Source organism: Periplaneta americana, chromosome 4, assembly GCF_040183065.1.
Source record: "Periplaneta americana isolate PAMFEO1 chromosome 4, P.americana_PAMFEO1_priV1, whole genome shotgun sequence".
Lineage (NCBI taxonomy): Eukaryota > Metazoa > Arthropoda > Insecta > Blattodea > Blattidae > Periplaneta > Periplaneta americana.
This window is the reverse complement of record NC_091120.1, coordinates 119,474,695-119,500,292: the sequence shown is the minus strand read 5'-3', so window position 1 is coordinate 119,500,292 and position 25,598 is coordinate 119,474,695. Positions and strand designations below refer to the sequence as shown.

The 25,598-nt window shown below is 35.0% G+C and overlaps 1 protein-coding gene across 5 annotated transcripts in view; it reads right to left on the bottom strand.

The window, feature by feature from the left end:
* The window catches only part of LOC138698151 (BRCA1-associated RING domain protein 1-like), a 188,845-nt gene that overhangs the window by 126,539 nt on the left and 36,708 nt on the right, over positions 1–25,598 (bottom strand). For all 5 annotated transcript variants that reach the window (XM_069823893.1, XM_069823891.1, XM_069823894.1 and 2 more), the window contains exon 3: positions 12,350–12,665. In XM_069823893.1, the coding sequence (XP_069679994.1) occupies positions 12,350–12,665 (316 nt within the window). The remainder of the gene's footprint in view (positions 1–12,349; positions 12,666–25,598) is intronic.

Here is a 25,598-nt window from a genome sequence, read left to right as displayed (position 1 = left end):
CTGGTAATGGAAATTACGGGAAAATGGCTGAACAAATTTTAATAAATTACTCCTCATTTTGAAGCTTGGAACCCAAAGTTTTTCCGAAGAATAATACTTTTCAGTGAAATGTCAATTTTCCTACATAATTTTCCTATTTTCCAAAATCCATCTTTCGTCAGTTTTGAGAACTAATTAATTGCATTCATGGCCGACTTGATGTTACCTTCGCTTTTTTGTATACGGCCTTGACAATAGTAATCTTATGCTGAAATTGGTTAATTTCTCAATTCCACCATGAGGCGCTGTTTGATGTCCACAGAATAAATACTCAATATGAATTAAAATAAATGATTAAAGAGTAATAATAACATTTATAAATAATAAATAAGAAAATAATAAGTATTATTATGTTTAGTTCTGTTAATTATGGAAAAACGAGAGTTTAAAAGCAGGGGAGGTAACACATAGTAACCTGTTCAGTTTAAGTAACATTATGACAGAGGCGTAATTTTGTAGTTCATTCACTGGGTAGCACCCCTAGGCTAAACTGCGATGTTTCAAAGTAATCACTTGGGTAATTATTTACTATAACTTGTACTAAGTTTATAATTTCACTCACTGCACTGATACATTCCACTTGATATTGCAGATTCAAGAATCATAGTTTCAAGATTTTGTGACTCAGTGGACTATAAGCCGCATTCTTCGAAGGAACAAGCTTTTCAGTTAAAGCTGCTGCAATGTTACCTAGAAGTGGCCTAACAAATTTCACAGTAATGATATTAGCAAGTCTTTTTGGCCGCCTTCATCACAAATTGGCATTGCAAGAGAGGGCATCTACACAGTAACGGCTCAATTTCTGAACACAAATTTTCTAATATATTCTTATTTGGTATTCTCTTTCGATGATTAAGCAGCTGATCTAGAATCAATTTTGCATGAATACTGCCTTCATCGGCCTCTTTCCTTACATTTTACAGTTCTTTATGTAATGGATCTCTTTCAATTAGTTGGTGTTATTCGGTTGTTTTCGTTATCTCATCTTGCTTCTCTTGTAACACCTGATTAAGTTGTGTAATTTTCACATGCAATCTGTTAATTATTTCTTTTTAGCCCCACAAAGTTGACAACGTCTTTTTGCGTCGCTTTATGGTCATTTTCAACTGGCAAGAAGTGAATGTCATTAACTGATGCTGAGCCACTCGGAACATCTTGTTCAAATAGTGAAAAACCAATATTACTAAAAGATTTACGTTTCTTGGGTGGAGGGAGATCAGTTTTAGTAACTGTTCGTCATGGTCTTCTGATATCTGTCACTTTATACCTAGGATAATGAAGGACTATTGTTGGCACAGCATTTGGTTTTAATAGTCTAAATTTCCCATTTTTAGAGTAATCTTCTTCCCTGAAATGTAAACTACGACGACTGAAGATGGGGAGTTGCTTTAGGAACAAAATCTTTGCGTGAAATCATTTTAAGGCATTTTCGCATCCTTCCCTTACTTACTTACATACATACTTATGGTTTTTAAGGAACCCGGAGGTTCATTGCCACCCCCACATAAGCCCGCCATTAGTCCCTGTCCTGTGCAAGAATAATCCACTCTCTATCATCATATCCCACCTCTCTCAAATCATTTTAATATTATCCTCCCATCTACATCTCGGCCTCCCCAAAGGTCTTATTCCCTCTGGCCTCCCAACTAACACTCTATATGCATTTCTGAATTCGCCCATACATGCTACATGCCCTGTCCATCTCAAACATCTGGATTATGTCAGATGAAGAATACAATGCGTGCAGTTCTGCGTTATGTAACTTCCTCCATTCTCCTCTAATTCCATCGCTCTTAGCCCCAAATATTTTCCTAAGAACCTTATTCTCAAACACTCTTAACCTCTGTTCCTCTCTCAAAACGAGAGTCCAAGTTTCTCAACCATACAGAACAACCGGTAATATAACTGTTTTTATAGATTCTAACTTTCCGATTTTTTTACAGCAGACTAGATGATAAAAGCTTCTCAACCGAATAATAAGAGGCATTTCTCATATTTATTCTGCATTTAATTTTCTCCCGAGTGTCATTTAAATGTGTTACTGTTGCTCCAAGTTATTTGAATTTTTGTTCACACCTGTGGAGTAACGGTTAGCGCGTCTAGCCGCGAAACCAGGTGGCCCGGGTTCGATTCCCGGTTGGGGCAAGTTACCTGGTGAAGGTTTTTTCCGAGGTTTTCCCTCAACCCAATATGAGCAAATGCTGGGTAACTTTCGGTGCTGGACCCCGGACTCACTTCAAAGGCATTATCACCTTCATCTCATTCAGATGCTAAATAGCCTAAGATGTTGATAAAGCGTCGTAAAATAACCTACTAAAATAAAATAAAATATTTGAATTTTTCCACCTCTTCAAAGGATAGAACTCCAATTTTTATATTTCCATTTCGTACAATATTCTGGTCACGAAATATAATCATCTTTCCCTGTCACTCGGAAATTCGTGGAATGATATTGCTCCTTCACTCTTTTTTTTCTATTCGAAGTAATATACAATTGTACACAATACGTCATTTTGAATATCACAATAAACTCACATACCGTAGAAAGAAGCGCAATATTACTAATTATAACCGTACAAGAAACCATACACACATTTCTCAGTGAACCTTGGGAGTCAGTGTCATCTGGTGGGAATTTCATATTTTCTCGATTGCAGGTTTAACACAGGGATCAAAATGAATTGTCAAGGCCGGTAAAGGAAAAGCGAAGCGAGCATCAAGTCGGTCGTGTTGCATTTCAGAATAAAACAAAACACACACTAAATAAACAATAGACTATTACACGAAGGCCATGACCTACAGGATTGCTAACATAGAGTTCAGATGGCTCAGATTCTTTCACATCATAATGCCAATATGTCTATCTTCATTTGTGTAATTTTGTGATAACGTATAAAAAAAATGAAATATTATTATAGTTAATGCAACACACAATGGTATACCGATGATATGAAAGTGAGTAGACGCAGAAAAAGAATATTTTATATTAGATCTTCATTTCTATTATTTACTGAGTGAGTAACGGCTATATATATGTTACTGAAAACTATAAAACTTACGTAAGGTAACAATATTGTTATTAAAAATGAAATACTTTTATAGTTATTAATCAAGTAGTGTGAGTCTGTTTCATATATTTAATGACAGTGTGATATAGATATTTATGTCTGATTCTCTCATTTTCCTTGGTAGTAATTGAGTCATGCTTCCTATTTTAGCTGCATCTTCAAACTACATCAAAATTAATTGCATATTTCTTTGGTTTAATCGATTAGATTTGTGATCGCTGCCAAGCATATTTTGTTGTAGGGAAAACAGCATGCCATTTCACTTCTTGCTACCGTGATGAGTAAGTTTATTTCCGGCAACCAGCAACGAATGAAACACTGAAACTGCTAACGATTTACGATGGACAATTTTATTTAAGGTGCATATAAGATTCTACAACTCTGACATATCATTCGCCTCATTTTCCGCATCTCAGCAATAGATTCCTCACAACAGCTTATAGTACAGAAAATATACAGGATAACATTCATTGTTACATAAATTAATCCAGCAGTATTTAGTAGATCAATATTGTCTAGAGGAAGCGCAAATATTACAATTCCTAAGAAAAGACCAAAAGCTATTACTTACTGATAAAATAAGAGGCCTACAAGATTTTGTAGTCTCTTGATCACCTCAACAAGATCTTTTAGTGGGAAAAAGTGATTCTGCCCTCTACATTTCAGGGTAGTTCACGAAACATGCAGCTAAGTCTTTTGTTCAAAGCATGACAAACCTTACATTTTCTTAACTTTCACCTACAATCTGCAATGACCTGAAATAGCTACTGCATTACTACCACATGAAAAACTCGCTGATCGTCCTGACATTGTTACTTGTGATTTCGCATTGAAACCCAAGAACTGAAGACCGATAGGTTCAAGGAAAAGTATTTGCCATAAAAAAACATTCAGAGGGAGTATATTTCACTATTATGAAAGCAAATAACTTTCAAAATGTCTGGTATTCTTCATTGAAAATAAATCTGAACAATTTTTATTTGAACTTCTTATGGACTTAGTTTGCAGTTTTTGCTGCACAAGCCACTAGTATTATATATTTCTTCTGCAAAATGCACAACAAAATTTCAGCTTTCGGAAGTACAGAAAAAACCTCTAGCAAAAATTCAAAATTAAAGCTTTGAAGACTCTGATAGTAAGCTGCTGCACATCCTCATGTTTCACTATCCCATTCGTCACAGTCTTCCATCATCCATTAAAAAGCCCCATCTTTGAAATTGATGATAACATCAATCATCCTTGATTTGTAATTCCATCTTGTATTAAGACGTCGTAGGGACACGTCTTCTAACTTGTCGATCAAGAGCCTTTGTTCTTTTTGATAATATTTTGTCACTAAATCACCACACGAAAACACGAAGAAACTATGATTTTTTCTCAACCGGCAAGCTCACAATGTATCAGCGTGTTAAAAGGGCCACTAAGTAGGAGTTACTCATTCACAATGAAAATTAAACATAACGTAAACGTTAACTTAAAAATGTAAACGTTATGGTAAAATCAAGAACATTCACGTTGAGAATATAAACATAACTGCAAAGATACATGGTAACCATGGAAACATAACAACGACGCCATTTCCTCATATTTTGTTGTATACATCAGTGCTCCACAATTGTGTACTGTTTGCAAATCACGTAAGCATAAGCATGAAATTTTGGAGTTTGCAAACTTTCATGTTAACGTCTAACAGTAATGTTTACGTCAATGTTTATGTAAATGATCCCATTTGATAACCTGGCCGCAAACTTCTGTGTTTATGTTACGGTTATGTTTAATTTTCATTGTGAATGGGACTTTATACATTTAAGATTCCCCGCGCTTTTACCGTCAAGCCGAGCGGTAACACGGCCCCGTACTAGGCGTTACTTTAACTTTGCTTGTTTTCAGCCACACTGTCTGCGTCTGCGAGGGTTCAACATCCTCTATTGAAATGCTTGTTACACTGTCCTTTGCCGGTAACAAAATGTTGCATTGACGTTGCAGTGTCTCACACAGTCTATTCTATTGAATAGCGACCAGCGAAAATACTGTTCTTTTGTATTATAGGCCTATTAAAATATTAATGAATTATTAGAAGCATTAAAAGCTTCAATATTGTATTTTGTTTAGTGTTACCGCCTTTAACATCGGTTACATGGACGCCATGCCCCTGATAAAAACCTTTTATCGGACATCCAACATAGATAGGTTGGAATTTTTTACAAATACCTTTGTTTCTTTCTAATGCCACTGTTTTTTTTTTTTCGATTGCGTGTTAATATTGTGACAGCCGCGTCGGGAGTCGAACACGCGTCCGGCAGAAGGGAGGCCACGCGAGAAGGCAGGCGCGAGGGGAGAAGAGAGAAAGCTGCGAGACGCTGACAGCTGTGCGTGGGGAGAGAGGAAGGCCAGCACTGTGGCGTGGCGCATGGCAAAGGGAGAGGGGGAGAAAACCGACTGCAACAGACGTAAAGGAAACATCAGGAGTCCGAGTGATGGGGAGACCGAGAATCGTCCAGAAACAGAAACGTCCAGAAATCGAAGGCTCGCAAAGTATTACCTAACAAATAAAAGCGAGCAGCCTTCGAGAGGCCAGTTCAGTTCAGTCAGTTTTTGTGAAACAGCCGTGAGCGTCCAGGCAGAAGCAACATGGCCGGAAGTCTTTGGTTCGGCGTGCAGTGAACTTTATCTGAAAGTCTTGAGTTCGAAGTTCAGTGGACTGTCACTGGAATCTTGGGTTCGATTACTGTGAACTTGAGTGAATGAGCTAGAAGAACTATCCAAGGCAAACGAACTGTGAACTGAGAACTGACAGTTTTGTTTTGTAAATAGTGTTTTGTGAACATTAGTTGAGATTAGGATTACACTGTTGTTCTCAATAATCCAAGTGAATTGTCATTGTCGTCTGTGGAGTGCAATAACGAATTCTGTGTTGCTGTGTGGAGTGAAATACCCATTGTTGACGGGAGTGTTTAAATTCAGTTATAGAAAGTCATTGTATTTGTAAATAAAAGTAACATTATTCTTTTGAATATTGACCTATTTACAACACTGGATGTCCGACACTACATAGAATTTGTTTTCAGTGCTTTTTTCTGGCAGAACGCGCTGGAACGGCATTCAGGCACATTTTTGTTGCATTTTTCATCATGGAATCGAAATATGTGTGAATGTTTTTAATATAATTTTTTTTTTAATTTCACTTAGACTTTGAAAGTCTTAGTTGGACGAAAAGGAGGTAAAAACGACAAAATTCCTGTGCAGTGAACAATAATCATCTCCCTGTCCGCTATAAAGTATTATACACAGACTTTCACCACCTTCGTCTCCAGAAGAAAAGCACTGGGTGTTATTATTATACTGTATTATATTATTATTAATAAAAACAAGTGTGTCACGATATCGTAGGTCTTTAGTAAAGTGTGTCATCAGTCAAAAAAGGTTCGGAACCACTGATTTAGAAAGTCACATTGCCGCCTATAATGATCCATTCTCTATAGATGTAAGAAAAGCATCCATAGACATGCAAGTTGAGCTAATAAAATTGCAAGCAGACAGTAACTAAGAAAAAATGTACAAGTTTTGTGTGAGAACAAATACCAAAATATTCGATCTTTCACCAGCTTTGTAGAAAACATGTTTGAGACTACTTATATATACATCAAATTTGATGACACTCAATTTAAGCAAAAGTAACTACCAAATATTTTCACTTGGTAAAAAAGAAAAAGAATTCAATATCCAATACAATGGCCAACACCTTCCTAGGACTTATGAATTCCAAATATCTTGGAGTTATTTTCGATAGCAAGTTAACATGGAGCAACCATTTGAAATACATTTCTGAAAAAGCTCGTAAAAGATTCTCCCTTCTAAAAAGACTAGCAGGAAAGAAATGGGGATGTTCTAGGAATACTTTGAACACTACATACAAAATGTTTATACAGCCAGTGCTGACATACTGCAGAGAAATTTTAATTACTTCACCTTTCATAAACGAAATAGAATATGTTCAAAACCAAGCTCTCAGACTCATTACTAGTGGAATCAAAACAACTCCAATAGATTCTATGAGATTCCTCACTAATATTAACAGCATAAAAATGACAATAGAAGAAAAAGCACTGATTCAATATGAAAAACTTATTAGATTACCAGGAAACAATTAGCATTCATACAGTCCTCTCTGTAGATTGAAAACTCAAAAAAGTTTCATATCCATTGTTCAAGAATTAAAACAGAAAATCAATATCCCGAATTTAAAAGAAAACCTACAAATTAAACCAAACCCTTTAACTCTATTAAATATAAAATATAATCTAAATTTAACAGAAGAAATACTAAAATCAGAAGTAAACACTGAAATACTAAAACAATTGTCTTTAGAGACAATTAATATTAAGTACCCTCCATAAAACTGGCTTCATTTATGCACTGATGGATCCTTGATCTCCAGAGAACAAGGTGCCGGTGCAGGTGTTACGTGCTGTCTCTTCTCACTTTATAGATCTCTTGGGTATGGAACAACAAGTTTTGATGGAGAAATCATTGCAATAAGTGAAAGTCTCAGGAATCTTCTATGCCACATCAATAAATTTAAAAATGCAGTTATATTGTCAGACTCCAAAGCAGCTATTCTATCAATAGTCTCTAAACACACACCTTCATCTCAAACAGCAGAAATAACTAAAATGCTCTCTCAATTAGTATCACTCAATAAAAGAATTGTATTCCAATGGATACCATCCCATTGTGCAATCCTGGGAAACGAGAATGCGGATGCTTTAGCACAGAAGGGCAGCACTGCTACTTACAGACCTGTTACTAAATCTACGTATTACTCCGTGAAAAGATTTATTAAATCTACATACTTAGACTTCAACAAACAAAATTTGATAACACAATCTCAAGGGAAAAAATGGAACTCTCTGCATCAAAATCCACAGTTAATTCCCGATTACCACGAAAATCGTCTGTAGCTGCATTTAGATTGGCAACAGGCCATGATTGCTTGGCCAAACACCTGCACAGAATTGGAATATATCAGTCCCCTAACTGCCCATTGTGCAACTCAAACCAAGAAATGGATTCGGAACACCTCAAATCTGTGCTTCAGTGGCCATGATAATATCTTTGAAAAATATTGGAGTGCAAGAGGTCAAATGACTTTATTGTCAAACGCCTGGCATTAGAAAACAACAACATATATGTGAGCAGTTCTTCTCACGAATGAAAACTGCAAAGTCAAAATGAAGGACCCGCATGACAGACGAACATTTTCGTGATCAGTTACGGTTGGCATTGTGTGATGTAACTCCAGATTTCAATTCAATATTGCTGAAGCAAATATGTGAAACTGAAGAAGGCTAATTTCGCCAGGATGTATTTCATTCCTTATTATACGTAGACACAAATATTGGTTTATTTTCACATCAGACTAATGATGATTATGTATTTAATTTCAATTTACATGGAACTTGTAGTTCCTAATAATTGTTTATTTCCAAAGTGTTTTGAATCTATTTAATAGTTTATACTCCGAGTAGTTATCATACTGTTCCAACGTCTATGGTTTGTTTATGTATTTATTTGTATTCTTATTTCTATTAATTAGAGGTTCACAACCAGAGTGGACCAAGTCCTTCTGGAATAATTTTGAGAAATTGAGTCTTAAAGTTCCTAGCTCATGCTTAGCAACCTTCACCTTCCATAGGAAATGTTGCCCTCTGTGGAGTAACAAATGAGTTATGGACTTGGTTTGTTATGCAACGAATAAATCTAAGTTTTCTTCATCCGAGATTGTATTAATCCACAAACTGATCACTGGTGGACTTAGTTCACTCTGGTTGTGAGCCCCTCAATTAACAAATTGTGAAAGTACATGAACTTCCCCAATGATGTCTAGCATACATAAACCAGACACTTTTCTAGTTAATGCACCTGTTGCAACCTCATCTTCAACCCTCCCACTCAAGGTCATGAGCTTACACAAGTAGCGTCTTGCAAGTGATTCGGCACGGATGATCCTTTTGGCCACCCATGTCCTATTTTATTAGTGCGTCACATTTGCTCTTGCATTACATCATCCTCAAGGAAGAAGTGTGATACGTGGCAGTTTAGACTTACTACTTTTGAAGTCTGTGACATTTTACAGTGCAGTGCAATTGAAATGCCAAAACTGAAACTGTCAACTGTGAGCCGCTTTAAGACAGTAGGTGTGTCAGAATTTGGTGAAAACATATTCTCAACCAATGAAACTATATTATTCTGTAAAGTGTGTAAAATAAAAGCTGCTACAGATAAATGGTTCACCATGCAACAACATATCGGGCGTGAGAAACATTTGCAATCTCTTGAAAATATGAACAAATGAGAAGTGTCTCAATAATTTTATTACTCTTAAAAAAAACTGTTTCTATATCAAATAGCAAGTAATCTTCATTTTTTTACTGCGAATATTCCCAAGGGAAACAAAGCAATTCTAAATTACATAATTTCCATGAATGCCACACTGATCATACAATTCCAGATAAATACACATCGCATACAAACTACTTATTAGAATGTTATAACGACACATTAAACTGAATACGTTAATATGTAAATGGAAAAAAATGGTTTATATCAATTGACGAGACGAGACTACTGATTACGAGGACTGTTATGTAGGTCATGTAGTGATAGGGTCCCTACAAACAAATAGTCAAGGACAAATTTTACTTCTAACCTCAGAGGTTTTGGAGGCAGTTAACTACACTAAGATATGCAAACTATTCGATAAATCCATGTGTTTACTGTAGCCTAATGAAGTACAACATGAGAATGTGCTTCGCTTCCTAACATGGTAAAGGCAGCAAAATCTATCAAATCATTTTACAGTAAAATGTTACTTGTCTGGCCCATGCCTTTCATCAAATCGCAGAGGAGGTGAGATCAAAAATTTTCATAAGATATTTTTTTTTTTTTTTTTTTTTTCAATGGCAGGATTTTGGCATAGTCGCCATTAATCCATATGACCTCTTGCTTCCCAGTATCGGTCACATTCACTGAATGATCTTATAGTCATGCAGCATGCAATATGCAAGACGACAGACTGATTTTCATAGTAAAGAAAATCTTTGAGAAAGATTCGTCCCAAACTACATATTTCAAAGACAAGGCCCCAGACATAGCTTTGTCCTCAGTATCTGTTTTAACATGCTGGGATACGTGGTTGATTGCATGCATAGGCTATACCATTGTGACAATTTTTAGAAGTAAGGGAAATAGTGAACAGCTTCGATAGGATAGATGCTAAGGCAATTGGGAGTGCACAGGATGCGTTTCCTGATCGTCAAATGGAAGGTAAATTGGCTTGCATTAAATAAAATTTTGCATTTTTGCCAGAAACCAAACCCGCTTAGAGAATGTGACATGGCATTGAACAAGTCAATAGAGTTAGTCAGAAACTTTACTATTGTGTACAATATGTGAAAGGTGATAATGGGGACACAGTAAGACAGGAAATAAAATCTGTTTTAGATAAAAATAAAGGGTATAAGACAATGTGTCAAAAAGCCAGTATTTTGTCAGAAGAAGACTCTAGACTTGACATTTTTAACAGGATTTAACAGACAGTAACATATGCTCCCATTACATCTGTGGAAGTAGAAAGAAGTGTCTCCAAGTAGAAAACAAACATATGTTCCCATTACATCTGTGGAAGTAGAATGAAGTGTCTCCAAGTAGAAAACAGTGTTAACTGACAACCACTGATTTTTCTCTTTTGATAACTTGAGGATGACTATGGTGTATTTGGTTATTAATATGTTAATATGCTAACTGAGGTGTGTTTGGTTATTAATTTTTTCATATTATTTTAATAGAAGTGATCTATTGATAAATAATTATTATTTCAGTAACTAATACAATAATTCCAATAGGAACGGTTGCTTTACAATACAGTTACTTATAAAGTAATCATTACACCATTGATTATATAGACTTAATTGGTAATTTACATTTTAGATCATTTTAAGAGAATTTTATGGAAATTTTACAGGTCATTTTTTTTTTTTAATTTTTAGGTCATACACATCCGGACTCTAGTGATCAGTATATATGTGCACAAAAATACAAAATTAACAAATTTAGTAGTCTATCTTAATTTATACTAGAAATATGTAAATTAATTTCAGTAAAACGTATACAATAAATAACATTTAAACCAAAAACATACAAAGAAAGAAAAACACAGTTTTCTTCCTTAGAAATTCGATGTTGGCCTAACCATTGTTTGTTATTCTATGAGGTTATTCACCACCACTTGCATATAAGTTTCATGACTAATTCTGTTTCGAGTGTCGAATAATGTAAAGTAATTGTTTTTTTTTTTTTTTAGTGGCTTTCATGTGATGATATTTTGAAATAAGAATGTTTCTATAAAAATAAATATATAATATTTAAATATTACTGTTGTGTATAAACTAAATTACAGCGTTGGAAATTCAAATTAAAATCAATAACCCTGCATGCTAATACATTAAAAATGTCAACATTTTAAACATACATAGAGAGATTCGAACCTCGGTTTTTGGAATGAGAAAAAAAGAGCTCTACCACTAAGCCATAAAGGTTTTGTAGGGAGTATGTTATTTCATGACATACAAATACATCACTGCTATGACTTGACTTCATTATCAATGCTTAATTTTTCCTGCTTGCATTGCATGTTAACCTGAATGACAACAATTAGGCAAATTCACACTACAAGAGAGCGACCAATTTTTGTGTCAAAGGGTGTACATATGGTATTGTAGTGTGCAGTCACAGGACCATGTCATGATATCATAAGTTAGCAAAGTGTTATAAACAGAAGCAGTAATCTAATAACTTTCAAACCAAAGACAATTCTTAGAAAAAATGTTGACTGCTTCTCTAATGCGAAATAAAGAGATTTTATGTAATTTGTCTGTGGACACAGAAAATATGGTATTCAGAACAATCTATGACTGACTGAACCTAAGTAGATATGAATCTATAAAAATTGTCTGACAGCCAAAGTGAAGAAATATTTATACAGGATTTATGATAAATTATGTCAGTTTCAAGGAGAAAAAGCTATCCTTTAATGAAGTAACTTATAAGTGAAGGTGACAGTCTTGGCAGGTTGTAATGTACTCCCATTTCTGACATTCAGAATACATCAGTCAACATAAAGTAGCCCTTACTAACATGATGCAACATGAATACCACATTAGGAATATTAAAAGAACTCTCACCTTAATGCAAGCAACATGAAGCTGTGTCTCTCCTTTTACATTTCTTTTATTGACGTCTTTTAGTGTGTTGCTACTTCGTGTTGACCTTGATTTTCTCACAATTGTGGTCTCTGAAGATTTCTCTGTATCTGTTAAAGGAGGTATGTTACTTTTACTGTTCCTTGTTTTCTTTTTAGCTTGATTTTCCCTTGATGAAATATTTTTCTCGGTGCTAGCTTCTGAAGTTCTTTTGATTGACTTTTTGTTCTTGATAGAGTTTCGATTTTTTTCTGAATCTTCATATTCAGGTATCTTGCCATCCAAACTGTCAGCATGGCTGAAGAAAATATTGCATTTCAATAGGTACTTCAAAACATTGACCACAAAAGTGTATTGTAAAAAAACTTTAACAAATAATTTACGTATAATTATCTAAGGTACAATTTCTTATGTAACTACTAGACATACTACTCATTCACAATGAATTAATTTGCTCTGTTTCACAAGTCTTCCAAGTGCCTCTCTTGTAGAACTAATCTATAATACTATTTAAAATTTGTTACAAAAAGAAGTTGCACTTTTGCTAGATCTACCTTCCGTACTTTTGTTGTACTGTTGGTAGATCTGGCATTTTATCATCTTTCACTTGTATTGTACTGCCATCAGTACTCACTCTGGAAAATCAATCACATCTGTGTAATGCACACCAAGATAGATTTGTAGATATAGAAATATGCATATTGGAAACTATGTCATAAATAAATTAATACATCACTCTGGTTTCACTAAGTGGTCTATTCTTTTTGTCATTAGTGACATTTATGAGCCACGCTTGTAAAATAGGGATGAAAATAGCATGTTAAGGACCCTGCCATTGTAAAAAAAAAATAATTTCAAGTCACAGCTCTATTAATGGGTTACATACACCTTAGGTCAAAAAAATTTATTTTTAATTTTTCTTATAGTAAAGTAATATAAACTTTCAGCATTATATATCTAAAAGAAATTTTCAAGATACAGTATAACCCTGCTAAAGTGCTTGTCAAGGGACTATGGCTTTCAAGCGTAATAAGTGGGACAGCACTATAGACAGAAAATGATTTATAAATGGGGAAAAACAATTTAGACACCACTTCCTAGAAACTTATTTTATTGTGCATTAGTTACAGTGTAAAATGCAAATAGGAGCTCATTTCATATGAAAAATATCTTTGATTGTTGTCTGCCATGTTTTATACTACTATTATGAATGATAACATATTCTATGCAGTTCAAGGGACTTCAGACAACTTCACTTGATACACCACAAGGAGCAACAGTAATGTATTTCCAAAGTATATTTATTGGTCTGAGGGCTTCGTTTGGTGTGGGGATACTTTCCTCTGCAGATTCAATTTCCTTCATCATATGCAGTAGTGGCAGCATGATCCACAAACATATCGTCAACACCACGGATTTCTGATGTCACCGGACAAATTGTCAACTGACTCAAAATCCTCCATGTTAACTTCCCCCAACTTCTCCTGTACAGGAACCCAATCCTTGCTGTTATCTATTATGAAAGGGGCACACATTTTACAAGTTGTTATGTCACTTGTACTGCAAACTTACTGCACACTCCACAGAATTCAAAGAATGACTAAATTTTACAGAAATGACAGGGAGACCTTTGAGTGTTAAAATTCTTTCATACAAAGGAAAGGAAAGTGCAGGAGGTCCTCGCTTTACGTTTCCCCAATGAACGTCATTTCGTTATTGCATCGTGTCACTTTACCCACCAGTCCTCTTTTAAAGTTGGTAATGGTTTCACTTTAACGTCGCTAGTGTTGACATAACGGGAATGCAATGGAGCGGAAAGATACTGTGAGGAGCTGACGAGGAAGTTTCTGCAAGATGTATTTTAATTAGATGCGGTGCGGGGAGGTATTGGTGAATGGAGCACAGAACTGACCAGAGATAAGTTGTTATGAGTTTGACCCTTATGACACTAAACAAATGACATCTTAGTCACCACATGATGTTTAATTATACTGTGGCTGAAAATATCAGATAGTTTAAGACTAGTTCTGTGTCGATGTGTTGTGTAAGTAGTACCTGTTGCACGAGGGTAGGAATGTTTCTTTTGTTATTGTTTGCAACAAGTAAGCATTGAAGTGTAAGCTTATAGACTTGTAGTAGGTACATTCACTTCTTTCTCAGTCTCTTATACATACGTACACTGTATTGTACAGACATTTTAAAACAGTTTACACTTGACGTGAAGAAGAGAGTCCATATACTGTATGTTTAAGTTATTTTTTGCAGTGCAGTGTGTATGATAGTGATTTAATTATGGTGAGTTATACGTTGGTGCTATCAAGAAAAGAAGAAGAATGCAACAAAACAGTTAACCCTCTGTTCTTTCAAGGCAGGAGGTGAACAGACAACATAGGAAGTGGTTAATGATTCCAGCTAAAGAACAACGAATACAGTTCAGAAATTCTGTGGTGTTCGGGTAAAGGGGGACAAGTCTTTTTTTTTTTTTTTTTTTTTTTGCAGATGAAATTTTGTTCACCAGATGAACACACAAGTTAATTACACGAGTGTGCAAAAATCAAAAGAATACTAGTAGTTCATGTGTTTTATTTGTGTATAAAATTATATGCAATAGGGGTTCCAAGTTTAATTTTCATTTACCTCCAAACTCTTTTTATGACTTATCTCCCTTTACCCAAACAACACAGAATTGTTATGAAGGATTAATGGGCGTAGAATGTAAGTAACATGTACAGTACTGTATGGTATTAATAATAAATACTGTGTTTTGTATGTTAGAATTGTGTATTTCATAATCTATTCAGTATAATTTAGAACCTAACCTCTTCTATTGCTATTGTTTCTTACGAGAAAAACCGTCTCCATTACGTTGTTTCATTTTTCAGAACCTAACCTCAACATTAAGCTAGGACACTCTGTACAGGTAAGTGCAACTTTTGACAATGCCCACCAAAGGGATTTCCCGGTATAGGGTGAAATTTCTTGAACTCATGTTGAAATGACCCTCAGTACAGTCACAGCAACATATTTCTTCACCATGCTTTTAAAACATTACAAGTTGCGCAATTTATACGGAATTTTTTATTCATTTCCGATCCGAAAAATGTGCTACAAGCAGGATTTGGAAGCGTTACAAGAAGGTAAAATTATGCAGAATTATATATGAAATGTCCAGGAACTGTATAAAAAGAGTGTAATAAACGGAATAACATTATAAGTGGAAGTGTATCGAGGTTTTACTGTATCTTTAAATTGACCAAATTATATACATTAAAATGTCCTTCCATGCAAACATAATACAGTAAAACTTGTTCAAAGTGGAATCGCAAGGGACTGAAATGTTTTTCCGCATTAGACAAGTTTCCACATTACATAAATTTTGTAAATATGTTACCAGTATCATAGTATGTACCTTTTCATGGTGAAACTTGGTTACGCTGGCTGATGTAAAGAACATGTTGTTGACATATTTTTTTACACTACACTATATTTATTCAATATTTTACACTTTATTACTGTATTAACACTGTATAATTATGTATATGTTTGACCTAGATCATTAAGAATTATTTACATGTTTGACCTAGATCATTAAGATTTTTTCCACATATCTAACAAAGTAACTTGTTTCCAGTTTTTTGAGGCCATGTCTTTTTCAATAGAGTATTTAACTGAATACAATAACTCAAGAAGACTGGGAGAATTTGAATCAATGGCAAACTGCATGACATCACTGATGCACTGAATAGCTTGTTCATGTTTGCAGATCTTATTTTGAGTCACCTGTCCAACTGATGCTGCTGCTACTACTTCTTCTTGTTCCTCCTCCTTTTCATTTTCTTCTTTTTCAGAATTTCTTGCAGCTAGAAGGGATTTAGCTGACTCAAAATTATGTGACAAGACTGTCGTCATTTCCAATGAATTCCTCTGCATTGCCTGGAAGATTTTTTTTCTCTGCAAAGTGATGATATTGCAATTACGTTTTCGTTCACTTTCTTCAGTCCATCTCCATCATCACAGTCTCCAAATCCTGCTTTAACAAAACACTTATTCACAGTGTCTGCTTTAATTTTCTTTACTGTCAACCCAATCCAATTCACAGCATCCAAAATTGATACAGATCTGGCCAAAGCATAAGATCTGTCAGCTTCTTCCACATTTGCGATCAAAGACTGCATTAAGAAGATCCTGTTGTGTGACTTGAACATGTAAATTACGCCCATATTCATGTAGGGTGACCAGATGTCCTCTTTTGTCCAAACATGTCCTCCTTTTTAGGCCTTTGTCCGGAGTCCGGGAATATTTAAAAAAATCAAGAAATGTCCTCCTTTTCGTAACTTGTATACCTGATGTTTTGAAATTACCTGACTGACGCCTTTTTTAAGTAATTTGCCTATAGGTGACAGCAGCATCAACAGATATACTCTTCGCCAACTATCATAACTCTCTTTGCTCCTCCTTAATATGGTTGTTGCTCAGTGGTAGCTAATAAATCGAGAAATCGAGGTGCGAATGTAAATCTAATTAGATATTTTGCCCTTTTTAATAATTATAGTTTCCTTGACTTTCATATGTAGCTACGTAACTGTAAAATCATTATTATTTTTTCCATAATTATTTTGTAATAAAATAGATACTAACATACTTTTAAGTATATATGTCTTAAGGCCTGTAACACACTATACCGAGAACTATATACTATACAAGGTCTTTGGGCTTGATATTTGCTGATAAAAATAAAGTTATATAAATTTAAACATCTGACTTTCTATTAATTGTTTAATTTCATTCAGGCAATACAAATTTTATAGGCTACAATTAGGTTAGGTTACCTGTGGGAGCAAGAAACATAGATGGTGTAGTAGCTATGTTTAAAAAAAATCAATGTCACCTATGCCTTATTTCAAGAGTTACTCCATGCTAAAGGAAAGCATTTTCCATAGCTCAAAAAACCCATTATGTATTTCTCGCTGTAATGTATTATGGGCTTAAATCTGTACTGTAAATATTTTGTAATAAAATAGATATTGACGTAATTTAAAGTATAATATAGGTCTAAGCCTAAATCTAAGTACACATTTTCTGTCCTCTTTTTTCGAACAATGTCCTCCTTTTTGAAGCTTTGTGTCCTCTTTTTTATCGATGACAATCTGGTCACCCTATATTCATGGGCTGCAGTACACTTGTTGTATTGGGTGGGAACCAGGCCAGTTTTACATTTGAAAGAGTAATTTTTGGGTGATAAGTGGCATTATCTAGATTTTCGATTTTCTTTCTTCACTTTCGCATTAATGAAATTAAATCACACTTCCATTGCCGATACAATCATCCAAGCCTTTTTGTTGTTTCTCCAATCACTGGGAGATTATCAATTTTTAGGTTCTTGAAACATCTTAGTTCTGCCGCCTTTCCAATTATGAGAGGTTTTCTATTTCTCCCGCCATATTCCCACACAACACTGTAAGTCTTTCCTTCGATATTTTGCCCTCAGCACACTTTTCTCTCTTAATCACGAGTGATTTTGTTGGTAGTGCACGAAAAAATAATCCTGTTTCGTCTGCATTGTAAATCTACTTGTCTTCATAACCTGAAATCAACTCTTAACAATTTTGGTTTCCAGTCACTCACTACACTTTCATCCACATCCTTCGATTCCCCACAAACTTTGTTCCATACAATATTGTGTCTTCTTGAAACTGTCCAGCCACCCTTTAGATGCCTTAAAGTGGTCGTTTCCAAGAGATTTGGCTACTGCGAGAGCTTGACTTTGAAGCATAGGACCAGATATATGCATGTTTTTTTTTGACCTTGCATTAGTGAACCATTCTCACATTATGTCATTAATTTCCTCATTACCTGTTGTCTTAGCCTTCCATTTCATTTGACCATTTACTTGTAACCACTTGTTCATTATTTTGTCCCTTTCTTTAAGCGTGTTATAAATTTGCGTTTTACCATACTTGAACTACATCATGATTTCCCGCAATGAAAGTTAAACTTTTTCTTTAGCTTCGATCACATCTATTTTTCGTTTAGCCATGCTTTTCACTCTGAAGACAAATCAACTGACTGGTTTGTTAGAAGTGAAACTTTTGTTTGCATGTAAACACATGTTTAGACCTACTTAGACCTTGTCTGCTTCCTGCACATTCCTGAGGATTTTCTAGAAAACTCGATTAAAATAAAGACAAGCTTTATTATTGCAAGGAATGGCATTCTCAGTTTCCTTTGGTTGCAATTTTGTCTGTTTCCTTTAACTGTCCTTGCCCAATACAATTAGTGCCTGTGCCTATACCTTAGGGTGGTCCTTAATTTTGAACTTTCGAATTTTCTTTGAGACCTCTCTTAAACCTATTACATAAGTACAAATAAAAATCGTGTGAAGTTTGAAGTTGATCCAACAAAGGTAAGTGATGGCGCATCTTTTCTGAAAACTGGCAGCGGAACACTTTTCTCCGAATAGAGTTTTATTGGAAGTTGAATTTATGACTAGGGGTTGTTTGAGGTGTGTGTGATTGGAGGGTGACAATTACATCTGGATTCTAAAAAAAAAACGTATTTAGGTGAGTGAGATTAGATGGAGAGAACTCATGTCGCATAGCTTTGAGTGGGAGATTCCTACCTATCAAGTGCCGATGTAGCAAATACGTATTTGGTATTGCGTGGTTACACTGTTGTACTGCTAAGATGATGATGGAGATACGATATAACGTTTATGATCGAAAAATAATAAAAAATGGAAACGAAATCTGATTCGTTGTTTCTCTTGGGAGACGAGAGACAAACAGTGAGTGCAGAATTGCCTTGTAATGGCCAGATTTTAAAAGTGTTGTTCTACAATATACGTAAAGTAAAACTAAACTTACGTTTTAGTGCACATCTAGTTCTGAAAGAAGTGGCAGTGTTTTGGGAGAAAGCACGAATTCCTACAAGAAAGTTTCAACATAATGTCGAAAAACTAGGAGGCATTATATAAAGAGTGGTAAGTGTTACAAAAGATTTCTAAACACAGATCTCAACTTCAAGAACAACGAGAGCAAGTATTTCTGTAAAAACTAGATGATCTCTTCTTTATTACATATGCTGATGCCCTTTAAATGATCACCATTGAAGAAGATGGTAAATTTCTTCTAAACCAAAGGAAGAAAGGTAGACCAGGCCCAATGATAGGAACAGATCGCGTATTGATGGAAAAAGAGACAAAACGTAGCCTACGTCAGCAACAAAAAGAATGCAGTAAAATGTCAGTGCAAGGTAACTTTTACTGCGAATTCTTAAAAATAAAAATATTGTTAATTCATTAATTCAATGTCAGCTATAATGTACATTATTAATTATTAATAGTGGTGATAATTACATTCATAGTGCAACTAACACAATTAAATAATAAAAGCTGTTACGGTACACTATGCTTACTGTTGAATATAATGAATATTATCAGAATTAAGTTTATATCACATTAACGTGAACTTACACCTAATTTATTCACAAACTGTTTAAAATAACTGAATAAATAGCAAATATTTCTGATATACACCGGTTTTTATTTACAGAGGGAAAAGAACATAATGAATCCCTTTATTCACAGAAAATGATTAGATTCAAGTTGAAGAACCTGGTCCAAGCAATAGCGAAGTCCCTCAACCTAGCAACTTAATTCTAACAGATGATGCCACTGCTTCACAAGGAACTAAATGAGCTAAAATACAAGTAATCACGCCAAAACACTTGATAAGTACAAAGTGAGTGATCGTGATGCTGTGAAAATATTGTCTCCAAAAGAGAATCCTTAGGTCATGACTTGAGTGACGTTATTATAAATCTCAGTTCTATATTGTGATGTCGTAAGCATTTGTAAAGTGAAATATGTACAAAGCTCTTAAAAAAATTCAATGAACTAGGCTTAGATCCGATTACTGTTCATTGGGATGGAAAAACTCTTCCGGCTGTTATTGGTAAAGACTAAATAGATAGGCTTTCAATGATCATAACTTCTGGTGAAATAAAACGATAGAAATACCTGTATTTGCTTCGAGTAGTGGACAACACCAAACTATTATTCAAATCAACTTTACAGGGAGTTATACCTGAAAGCTTGATTTGCACAACACCAAACTAATACAATGTATCAATTACTAGGGGAGTGGAAATCAGCTAAAAAGTGTAAGTGCTCTATTTTGATACAATGGCAGCCAACACAGGTAGTTTTAAAGATGCTTGTGTGTTAGGAACTCGAACAGAAATTAGGGACAAATATTCTCTATTTACCATGTAGGCATCATATCTCGGAAACTATTTTGAAGGGCCAGTTATTAAAATTTTCAGAAAATTCCAGGAAAGTTGGTCTAAAATAAATACGTTTTAGTTGAAATTAAAATACTGATGCTATGAACTGATCAGAAAGTCTAGAAGAAATATGAAAAGTTATCAGCTGAACCAAAGTTCTAAAATAAAGACTTAGGAAAAGGCATTGAAAACTTTATTTCTCAAGATTCAAGGAGATTTTTTGAATGGTTTTCAATAAATTCTGACTTCTTGGAAACACATCCACCAGAATGGGAAAGTAACGAGCTTTTCCAGAAAGGGCTACATATCGCTAAATATTTTAAAGAATTGTAAATGATGCAGCAGAACAGAGAGTGAAACTGATGACAGGTTACAACAATATGCTGACAACAAAAGAAGAAGAAAAAATGTTATACTGCAAACTGTGTCCGAATATCGGCACCAATACTAGGATGTGAAAAACTCAATTTCATTTAAAGACTTTTAAGAACAATAGAAACATCAATGGTGAAGGATAACACAAAAAAGTTATATTTCACTTCTGGTTGAATATAGAAACTTAAGAAAGTGTTTAAAACTTTAATTCAAATGCACCACATCTTCTTATTACTCAATATCTACCAATTTTTCAGGGAATTATTTTCTCAATAAGTGTAACAATTCTAGGGGGTATTCTTAAATTTTTACGAAAAATAAAAATCCACCTCTATGGCTAAGGGCCACCCTACTCTAGCTTTCTTTTGTTCCTTATAAAGCTATTTGCAGACTCAAACAATCCAAATTAAACAGTAAAAGTCAGGGCTGTACAAACATGTAAAATGTCTACATTATAAAAGTAGTTTTTGATAAATTTCTTTAAAATTTCTTTCCATTTCCACATTGGACAGATTCCTAAATATACAAAATAAATAACACTATAATGTCTATTCCATCCAACAGAACTAGAGGATTTGTTCGCATTCAACAAGTTTCTGCTTATTCACATTCCACTTTGAACAAGTTTCACTGTATCAGCCAACAATCTGTATCTTCCATTTTCTCAAACATAGGATGAGTTGGGATAAGTGCATTTCTGGGGCAAGTGTAACTTCAGTCAATATCACTGTAGTTCATTTGAGATTCGTCCTGCAATCTCAGTGACCATTAATCTTACTCCCTGAACACCGTTTATTGCCAAAATACATAACTTATCAGAAAAAATTAATAAAATACAATTTTAAACGTGCATTTGTAGCTCAAAGAAAGAGAATAAGCACTTGCTCCTTGATTTGATTATGTTCTATCCATTATCACGGAAAGTTAGAGCCTGGAGATGTTCTTGCCCCATATCACGGGGCAAGTGCATACCCTCAACGTGATAATGGTATTTGTTTCATAAAACATGCTTCAACAATTTACGCAACTGACAAGATGAAATACACAGAATTAACCACTTAATATACAAATAAAATCTTATTTTAAAATTACAAAGGGCTCAAGTGTTACTAAGCACCAAAGTTGAATTTTCATATTAGTGCATCCTTACCTCAATTTACCTTACACATTTGAGGGTAAAAATTGTTCCCCCCCCCCCCCACTTTTCTTACAACAATTTAATATGCACAGATTTAGTTTTATAAGTTTATAACTGTGAAAGAAATTTTAAGATATCTATAAAATGTACCAAGTTCTGCATTAAAATATCCTGCTATTCAAAGACTATGTACCAACCAGTAATCTGTAACTTCATTGCTCATTTTCTCAAAACTGTTTAAGTTATAGGCTATCTTTCACCACAATTTTTTTAGGTAAATGCATTAGATTTTGCGTGGCCCTTTTTGTTAGTAGATCAACAAACTGTAACCGTAAATTTCTTTGACAGCAATTAAAAAAAAAGAATTCAATGTAAATTTTCTTAAAACTTTAAATAAAGCATTAATTCATTTAGTATTCTGCCCGAGGGCAGGTCTTTCACTGCAAACCCAACTTTCTCCAATCTTTCCTATTTTCTGCCTTCCTCTTTGTTTTCTCATATGATCCATATATCTTAATGTCGTCTATCATCTATATCTTCTCCTATCCCGAACTCTTCTCACGTTCACCATTCCTTCCAGTGCATCCTTCAGTAGATAGTTTCTTCTCAACCAGTGACCCAACCAATTCCTTTTCCTCTTCGTGATCAGTTTCAGCATCATTCTTTCTTCACCTACTCTTTTCAATGCAGCTTCATTTCTTCTTCTGTCTGTCCACTTTACACATTCCATTCTTCTCCATATCCACATTTCAAATGCTTCTAGTCTCTTCCCTTCACTTCGTCATAATGTCCATGTTTCTGCCCCATACAATGCCACACACTTCACTAGTCTCTTCCTTAGTTCTTTTCCCAGAGGTCCACAGAAGATGCCCCTTTTTCTATTAAAAGCTTCCTTGGCTATTGCTATCCTCCTTTTGACTTCCTGGCAGCAGCTCATGTTACTGCTTATACTACACCCCAAATATTTGAAGCTGTCCACTTGCTCTACTCCCTCATTTAGAATTCGCAAGTTTATCTTCTTCATTTTTCTTCCTATGACCGTAGTCTTCGTCTTATTTGCATTTATCTTCATCCCATACTGCTCACAGTTGTCATAGCTTTAGTAGCATATCCTTTAGTATCATTTTCTCTTTTGCTAACAATGCCATATCAGCAGCAAATCTTATGCACTTTATTCTTCTTCCGCCTTCTTAAAAGCCATTTGTAAGTAATTTTTTTTTTCTTAGAAGTAACATTCATATTAACAAGCCCTAGCTCAATGGTTAGAATTCACGCACTGTAAGAGGAACAAATAATTTTTTTCCACTTCATATGGAGTTTTTTTTAATAACGGGTATAATGGAAAAAAATATTTCTTCCTCTTACAGTGTGTGAATTCTAACCATTGAGCTGGGGGCTTGTTAATATGAATGTTACTCCTAAGAAAAAAAGAATTACTTACTTACTAAATGACAGAGTGGATTGGAACAAACTGATGGACATCCTGAAGAAATCAAGTGTGGATTTGAAAGACAGGAGGCTGTTCAGTAACCTGTATATTAAAGGAGTCAAAGTCAGAATCAGAGAAGAAATGTTTAAAGAAGTGAAACAGGGAGAGGAGCACGACAATGATACCCTTTACGATCTACCCTGTTCAACATCTACTTGGAGATTTGGTGAACTGTTTTCAGAACATGGGAGGGGTAAACGGAGATTTGCTGATGATACGGCATTGTTAGCAGAAGAGGAGACGATACTAAGGGATATGCTACAGGAGCTAAATGACAGCTGTGAGCAGTATGGGATGAAGATAAATGCAAACAAGACGAAGACCATGGTTGTTGCAAGAAAAATAAAGAAGTAAACTTGCGAATTCTAAATGAGACAGTGGAGCAAGTGAACAACTTCAAATACTTGGGATGTACTGTACTGTAAGTGCTGCTGCCAGGAATCAAAAACAGAATTGCATGGCAAAGGAAGCTTTTAATATAAAACGGAGCATCTTCTGCGAACCTCTGGAAAAAGAACTAAGGAAGAGACTAGTGAAGTGCTTTGTGTGTGTGGTGTTGTATGGGGCAGAAACATGAAGATTACGACGAAATGAAGAGAAACAAGTAGAAGCATTTGAAATGTGGATTTTTTTTATTTTAGTAGGTTATTTTACGATGCTTTATCAACATCTTAGGTTATTTAGCATCTGAATGAGATTAAGGTGATAATGCCAGTGAAATGAGTCTGGGGTCCAACACCGAAAGTTACCCAGAATTTGCTCATATTGGGTTGAGGGAAAACCCCAGAAAAAACCTCAACCAGGTACCTTGCCCCGACAGGGAATCGAACCCAGCCCACCTGGTTTCACAGCTAGACGCGCTAACCGTTACTCCACATAGATGTGGACTGAAATGTGGATATGGAGAAGAATGGAGCATGTGAAGTGGACAGAGAGAATAAGAAATGAAGTTGTATTGGAAAGAGTGGGTGAAGAAAGAATGATGCTGAAAATGATCAGGAAGAGGAAAAAGAATTGGTTGGGTCACTGGCCGAGAAGAAACTGCCTACTAAAGGATACACTGGAAGGAATGGTGAACAGGAGAAGAGTTCACGGTAGAAGATGATATCAGAGGATAGATGGCATTAAGATATGTGGATCGTACGCGAAAACAAAGAGAAAGGCAGAAAATAGGAAAGTTTGGAAAAAGTTGGGCAGAACACACATATATAAATGGCTTTTAAGGAACTCGGAGGTTCATTGCTGCCCTCACATAAGCCTGTCATCGGTCCCTATCCTGAGCAAGATTAATCCTATCTCTAACACATACCCACCTCCCTCAAATCCATTTTTTTTTCTTATCCTCCCATCTATGTCTGGGCCTCCCCAAAGGTCTTTTTTCCCTCTGGTCTCCCAACTAACACTCTATATGCATTTCTGAACTTGCCCAAATGTGCTACATGCCTTGCCCATCTCGAACGTCTGAATTTAATGTTCCTTATTTATTTATTATATCAGGTGAAGAATACAATGCATGCAGTTCTACGATATGTAACTTTCTCCATTTACTTGTCATTTCATCCCTCTTAGCCCCAAATATTTTCCTAAACATCTTATTCTGGAACACCCTTAGCCTCTATTCCTCTCTCAAAGTGAGAGTGGAAGTTTCACAGCCATACAGAACAATTGGTAATATAATTGTTTTATAAATTCAAACTTTCAGGTTTTTTGAGAGCAGACTGGATGACAAAAGCTTCTCAACAGAATAATAACAGGCATTTCCCATATTTATTGTACGTTTTCTAAATTATTTTTAAAATATTTAAAATCTTGGGAGTCTTAAAGGTACAAATCGCAAAATGAAAATTCTGAAAAATCTCAATAAAAAAAACTTTTTATATAGAAAAACACTTTTTATTTTAAATTGAAGAGGAATTTTCAGACATGAAACATAAAATTTCTTCTAA